The sequence below is a fragment of the Solanum stenotomum genome, chromosome 12 (assembly GCF_019186545.1).
Source record: "Solanum stenotomum isolate F172 chromosome 12, ASM1918654v1, whole genome shotgun sequence".
NCBI lineage: Eukaryota > Viridiplantae > Streptophyta > Magnoliopsida > Solanales > Solanaceae > Solanum > Solanum stenotomum.
The window spans coordinates 18,201,328-18,208,380 of record NC_064293.1 but is presented as its reverse complement, the minus strand read 5'-3'; the positions used below and the strand labels follow the sequence as shown (position 1 = coordinate 18,208,380).

Sequence of the window (7,053 nt, the reverse complement as noted above, 5' to 3'; positions counted from 1 at the left end):
CTTCAATTTATTCTTTTGTTGTCTAAATTTTTCTTTGGATCTTTTTTTTTTTTTGTTACACTAGGGGATTAGAGTAAGAAGAGGGGACGGTGAAAATTGAACTAACACTTCTTACGTGAAAGACTTCCATCAATATCACTAAACTATACATTTTGGTGGCGATCTTTTTCTATTCATCATAAATAAATTAGTGCCATTTATATGGGTGGGGTGAAATCACACTTCCGAGTATCTTGCCAACTACATAGTTTATTCATCTCATTTTTATTTTATTTTTTTTCTTCAAAATTAAAAGACCTATAAATATCATGGTAAAATGTAACAAAGTAATTTAGCAATAGAAATAGAATCAATTTGCCGGAATATATAGTTGATAGATAATATGCAAATTACAAATGGTGTTAATATAAGAATGGAAAAGAGATTATTCAAGAAATAGTGGAGCCATGGGCAATTGTTGTCTTTAAATCTTGTATAATTTCATCACAAGTGGACTTGCATTGCTTGGGCAACAGACAAGTCCTCGTTAATTGTGGTAGCTTCTCCAATATGAGTTCCCCATCCAATGCCAATACTCTGCCACATGCATTGAATTGTATTACAGACAAAAATTAGTGCAAAGATCATTGTACCAACTACTCTTGAAATAGCCTACGTAATATAAGTATAACATGAAGGTGTGTGCTATACGGTCAACTTTATCCGGTTGAATTTGAATGTGTTACGTCAGCATAAAATATAGGCAAAAGGGATAAATATATCCTTGAACTATCGTAAATTGTATGCAGATACCCTCCGTCATACTTTTGGGACATTAGTGCCCTTGCCATTCAAAAACTAGAGCATATATGTCCTTCACTCTAACGGAAGACTAAATACGGACACGTGACACAATCTTATCTGTCGATCCGATATTTGATAAATATCAGATCGGTGGATAAAATTATGATACGTGTATGTCCGTTAGTATAAAGGGTATATATGCTCTAGTTTTTGGACGGCAAGGACATCAATGTCCCAAAAGTATGACGGAGAGTATCTGCATACCTTTTACAATAGTTCGAGGGTATATTTATACTTTTTCCCTAAAATATATATAAAAATATAAAAAAAAATGTATCCATGGACAATAAGATCCTAGTTAAATTAAGACGTGTCACTAAAATTTCGATTATAATTTAGGGGCGTACAATTAATCAATTATACATCCTACATATATAATTCCAATAAAAGATATTGTGATCGTCTAGAAGTGCTGGCGAGCACGCCCCAAAGTAATCATGGCAAAGGAGTGGATAAAAGGATTAAAGTTGCACACATTGCGTATAAATAATATTTGTATTATGTGTATAATTTAACAGATTATATTAAGTTTTTACGCTATTTTCTAGATTATACGGGCCATGAAAATAATAATACTTTGTTTACTTTATTTGAAATTTTCGTAGTTGGAGTTGATATTGTGTTTGATCATACTTTTTGTAATAAATATTTAGAATTTGAATATATTTAAAAAAAAAACATGAAATATAAATTAAATGGTGTTATTTTATAAAAATAAAAAATTAGTACAAGTTTGAAAAAGAAAAAAAATTAAAAAATTAAAAAATTGAAAATAGGGTTTCGGGTATTTTTCAAATTTTACATTCCAAATAGAATTTTAAGTTGTATTTAAAATTTTATGGCCAAATATTAGTTTTTTTAAATCAGTAAAAGTTTCTCATGGCCAAACAGTTCATATGAAATCATGCTTGCAATTAAGAGTTAGTACTATTTATTATTGTAGATATTCAAACTTAACCTCATAATATAAAAAAAAAAGTAGGAAGATAGTGCGTAAAACTAAAACTTTATAATAAATTCAACAACATATCTAATAGGGTAAACATATATTTTATTGTTATCTTTGTGAAATAAAGAAATTGTTTCTAAAAGATCTTTTATTCGAGAGAGTTATCTTGAAAATAATTGAAAAGAATAATGAACTATGATATAAATACTAAAGATAGAAAAAGTATGGCGACATAAATAATAACGATAATCCAAGTAAATAAAAATAAAAATAATATAATGCTTGGTAAGCCATAAATTCTGTTGGAAATATATGTCTCAAAGTCTAAGAAAAGCCAACTAAAGTCAACTTTATTTCAAAATTAATTTGTCAAATTGGAAGTGCTTATTCAATATGGGTCCCAAATCTTGCGTGTCAAAAAATTAATAAAAGCCAAATTTTCACTATACTAGAAAAAAAAACTTATCATGACTTTTAGTTAACACGTTCACATACCCGTTAAGTTTGCAGGCAATGTAAGAGTCCACAAATTGTTCAGTGCTTCTTAGGCTCAAACTTTCACAAAGCCTGTAATGCTTCTGGAGATAATACTTCTGATGTTGATTCTCCGCAACAAAAAATTCACAATTACTAATTAAGAAACTTAATTTCGTTAGAATCCTCCTATTAAGCTTCATTTGCCGCCTTATCTTTGATTGTTGTGCTTGTTTCCTCTCTTCTTCTGTTGAGCAGAATATAGCAGATCTCAGATGCGTACTTAACCCAAAATTCTGCATAACAATAACATGCCTCGTGTCACTTGTATGTATAAGAAATAAAGGAAGACTTGTAGCAAAAATATGTTACGAGAAGATTGAGAGACTAACAAGGGAATTTTTATTGGTTGGATCATGAGTATCCCAGAAAAAATCGCAAAGAGATTTGTAAGATACAAATCTGTTATCATATGTGATTTTCACTGCTTCAGTATGTCCTGTGTTTCCTTCAGAGACATCTTTGTAGGAAGGTTTTCTCATAGTTCCTCCATAATATCCTGTTGCAGTTCTTACGACTCCTTCGAATCGACCATATGCTGCTTCAACATCATAGAAACTATCTACAATTTTACCAAATTAACTGCAAGCTTGTTAAAAATTGACATATACGCGTCTGTTACGTGTGTACATATTATCAGTTGCCCTGAAACAGATACAAATTAAAAGAGAGAAAAACAGAGTATGCACCTCCAGCAAAAATTGCTTGACAGAGGAATTCTGCTGGAATATTCTTATTAACAGTGTTTTCCGAATCAGAGTTGTCTGAATCGTGAGATTTGCTCCGTCCAAGTAATTTGTAGTAATGCATAATTGACAAAATTCTGTAATTGATACAAGGGAATGAGTCTAATTTATGCTTTTGTCTTTAAGAAAAGAGGGAAATGCGTGTGAATGTATATAATAAACCAAACAATCCTTCTGAAAAATCTGTGTCGTATGAACGTAGAAAATGGAGAGACTGAGAAGCCAAATACGTATTGCCTAATTTAGAAAACCTTGTGGGGCTTGTGTGGTAAGAGACAGAACACCTTTATAATAGGAGTAAATATCTAATTATACAAATATTTTTATCACATTTATTAATTTTCCTTGTATTTTGAAATTATTATTATTTCACATCAGATACAACTAAATACACTCTATATAGATATGTATTTGATGTGATTCGCATGTATGTGGAATATCAAATACGCAAGGGAGATATGAGAGTGACAAGCAAGACAAGAGGGAGGCGAGCGAGATTTGTTTACCTAGATACATGTGAATCCACCATAGCGTATCTAGAACAAATTTACCTATGAATCCATCAAAATCTGATAGATTCGTAATATCATAAACTAATATGTATCAAAGTGATTAGATTATGAGAAAAGATAATGCAATGTATGGGGTGATGAATCTGAGAGGCCGTAGGAACACATGACTACACATCTGATGGTACATGCCTTCATTTTGTTTGGCCGGTGATGTTGTCTACACTTGGTCGGGTGATGTCTCCTTCTTGGAAAATCAATAACACAGTATGACATTATATCACTTATCCTCTGGTCATAAATTTTGAAGTTAAATATTCAAAAAATTTACAATTTTCGTAGTTATAATTTTTAAAATTTAAAATTATATTTGGATATGTATGTATTTTACCCTGTGAACCAATTCTAACTTAAAATAAATAGGTTCTTTAGACCCTGATCAATTCAAATGCTATTGATTGCCGTTGAAATTTGTCAAGCCATAAGAATTTTGCCAATGCAGACTTCATGGTCGAAGGACAATCATAAGACCTTTCATTTCCATTAGGGCAAATGTATTTTTTCCCATTGTTACAACGGCGGATATTAAAGAGGTATCTTTAACTTTCTTTAACAAGAGAGTGTAGACATTTGGATACAACTTGATTATGTATCTGGTAGATCTAGCACCATTTGCATTCATCAAGCATGGGAGAGAAGGTAGACACTCACCCACCCGAATTCTGCCATTATGAGTGAATGTTAAAATATGTACATAATTGCTCCAATTGAAATACTAAGAATAATTCTACTTTTCTACCAAGAGCCTTTTTAGTGCTAGCTGAACGTAAAGTAATGACTTTTGTACAACATAAGAAGACAACAAGATTTAAGTCCTATCTGCACTATTGTAAATGTTCGATACATATTCCAAATCCACGAGATACTTTCTCTTTGAATCTCTTGCTTCTTTCCTCAATAACAATACCTCAAGTGCATCAAGAGCATTTCACAGTACTTTTCCTGGATAATATTTTTTGTCTAAACATTGAAAAACCACTAGTAAAATTTACATCCATGAAATGCACACACAACAAATTCTAAATGAAGCACCAACCATTCTGCAACCTAATAAATAAGATGATGAATAACAATTCGTTACAGAGATGAATGTTACATTTTCTTGACTTCATCTTCAACAGGATCGCGAAGAGTTCCAAACATCCAGTCCATCCATATTGTGTAGTGACCATAATTATGGCGGTACGTAGTATGGTGGATGGTATGGTAACCGGCACCCATTACAGGCCAAACCTTCGCATGTATACAGTCATGAATATTTGCAGTCCATATGGCTTCTATGAATAAGAGAGCAATGTGTGTGGTAAAATGCACAGGCAACAGAAAAAGAGCTACTACGTGTGGCACTGCCTGTAGTATTCCATCCAATGGGTGGAACGCCAAACCTGATTTCCAAAGCAGCAAGCCATTCATGTTAGTGATCAACTTGGAACACAACTCCGGGATTAAGAGACATTTGAATATCGTACAAGCTCGAGAGAAAATATCATACAATTAGAATACAGAGAAAACCTATCATTTTTGATTGGACTAAACTTGCAATGTGGTGAAGATTGTTTTGTTAATCATGGTGTCTAGGTCAGCTTTTGCGCGCCTCCACTAATTCCACGGGATACATGTCAGCCCTCACTAGCAGCAAGTACTCGCTAAAACAATGTGGTGAAGATTTGACAACCAATTTCCTCGAACATTTAAGCTTTGGGGAAATAGGTAAAACATTTCCTCGATTCAGAAAATCCTAGCATGGTTTCAACAGGGGAACCAGTCTTGTGATGCATCAATATCTATTCTCAATGTCATGCAGTTAGACTTAACAAGTCATTGAAATGGTGATGAGATGTATGAAGCAAGTTAAGCTTTTCGAAACTAGATTTATCTTGGAAAAAAAGAAGTAGTGGATGAAGAAATTCCAATAAACCGTTTTCTTACAATGCTGTCTAATTCAGTTTAGTATTAATATAGTGGGCGCCTTAACGATATGTAACCACTTCAATCCCCTCTAACCAAATAAGGAAAGGGCATATGACCAATGATTGAGATGTGAAAATTTAGATTTGCAAGAAGAGGAAAATGTCAAAGCACAACGAGCAACAAGTTATCTACAAAGCAGGAGCAAGAAGGCAACCTAATGGGGCAGCTGAAGTTGTTTTCGATAGTTATGAGATGAAACTTACCAGCAAAAGGGGAGAGTGTATTTTGCTTGTTGTATATATGATGTGTAGCATGGAGATACTTGTACAGAGGTTTTATGTCATGCAACTCTCGATGCATCCAATAGATACCAAATTCTACTATTACCAGATAAAGTGCAACATAGATAAGGTAGGGCATCCATCCGACATCGCTTATTCTTGAGAAACATTTAGTCCACCCATTTTCAATCATGTACTCAGAAAGTGATGGAAGGGCACAGTACCATGGCATAGCTTTCATTGCAACTCCTATTTGCAAGAGCATAGCTTTATTTGAAGGGATGGCATCTGCAATCACATGAGACTGACTGACTATATGAAGCAACTATTAAAGCATAAGTCATATTTATTGAGAAATTGATGGCTTAGAGATCATCAATTGATACTTAAGTTGGATCTCTAATTTTAAATCTAAATCTCATAACCATTAAAAAAAGATGTTACCTTTAGGTAGATAAACATTGCGTTTTAAGTAATAGATGTAGAAGCACCAAAGAAAACCAGAAAGAAAGTAAAGCAAGACTCCACCGATGTAGTTGCGAAGCCATCCTTGAAACCAATGAGGGAGTGGTCCCCACCATGATTCCGGCAAGAATGTGCCCAGAACAATCCTATTAAAAAACGACGTCTCCTCTACAAATAAATTCAAGTAGTCGTCCATTTCACTAGATTCCGATGGGAGAAGAGAGAAATGCTAACTAGTGGGTGGGGGCGGCACACAATTCTTTTGTTGACTTGTCACAACAGAGTGTGAATATATATATCTGGGAGTTGGGGATTGTTTTGGGTTTGCCTCTAAATATCTGTCAATTGTTCTGATCTGGCTGTCTAGCTGCGCGCCGCCGGCCTTCATTTCATTGGAAAAAGGTTCAATTATATTCATCTATCATCATTGATGTAATAGGGGTGTCATTTCTATTTGATTTTTTATAAGTAATACTAATTTGTGTCTAGAAGAAATATTAATTTTGTATTTGTAAATAAACAAACTAAACTCTAAATCTATAGAATACCTAATATTTGCTATTTTTGAAATTTTCTCATTATTAAATTATCGATTTAACTGTTAACTAAAATCATACAATTAGAAATCAAACCATTAATACAATAAAAATAATTTTAATATAATTGTGTTGCACGTTCAATCAACAACGTGTGCCTGACAAATCAGTTCATCGAAATCACACTCTCGTGATGGAGATTTAAGGTATGGGTGACAA

The 7,053-nt window shown here is 33.2% G+C and overlaps 2 protein-coding genes across 2 annotated transcripts; both read right to left on the bottom strand.

The window, feature by feature from the left end:
* Positions 1-350: 350 nt before the first annotated feature.
* On the bottom strand, positions 351-3,277 carry LOC125848549 (uncharacterized). Its single transcript, XM_049528432.1, has 4 exons — positions 3,016-3,277; positions 2,659-2,888; positions 2,288-2,562; positions 351-576 (listed from the first exon to the last, which is right to left on the bottom strand). Exons 1-4 carry the CDS (start codon positions 3,134-3,136, stop codon positions 429-431), a joined length of 774 nt encoding a protein of 257 aa, XP_049384389.1. The 5' UTR covers positions 3,137-3,277; the 3' UTR covers positions 351-428.
* Positions 3,278-4,514: 1,237 nt separating this feature from the next.
* LOC125848547 (delta(7)-sterol-C5(6)-desaturase-like) lies at positions 4,515-6,658 on the bottom strand. The gene is made up of 3 exons (XM_049528430.1): positions 6,278-6,658; positions 5,816-6,121; positions 4,515-5,026 (listed from the first exon to the last, which is right to left on the bottom strand). Exons 1-3 carry the CDS (start codon positions 6,492-6,494, stop codon positions 4,734-4,736), a joined length of 816 nt encoding a protein of 271 aa, XP_049384387.1. The 5' UTR covers positions 6,495-6,658; the 3' UTR covers positions 4,515-4,733.
* Positions 6,659-7,053: the final 395 nt, after the last annotated feature.

Excerpts from the sequence above, each read along its gene's own strand:
- LOC125848549 (XM_049528432.1), bottom strand. The coding sequence starts at position 3,136 with ATGCATTACTACAAATTACTTGGACGGAGCAAATCTCACGATTCAGAC. Across the intron at positions 2,563-2,658 it reads CAACCAATAAAAATTCCCTT|AATTTTGGGTTAAGTACGCA; the intron begins GTTAGTCTCTCA and ends ATTGTTATGCAG. Across the intron at positions 577-2,287 it reads ATTGCCTGCAAACTTAACGG|AGTATTGGCATTGGATGGGG; the intron begins GTATGTGAACGT and ends TGCATGTGGCAG.
- LOC125848547 (XM_049528430.1), bottom strand. The coding sequence starts at position 6,494 with ATGGACGACTACTTGAATTTATTTGTAGAGGAGACGTCGTTTTTTAAT. Across the intron at positions 6,122-6,277 it reads CAATGTTTATCTACCTAAAG|ATGCCATCCCTTCAAATAAA; the intron begins GTAACATCTTTT and ends ATGTGATTGCAG. Across the intron at positions 5,027-5,815 it reads TACACTCTCCCCTTTTGCTG|GTTTGGCGTTCCACCCATTG; the intron begins GTAAGTTTCATC and ends TTTGGAAATCAG.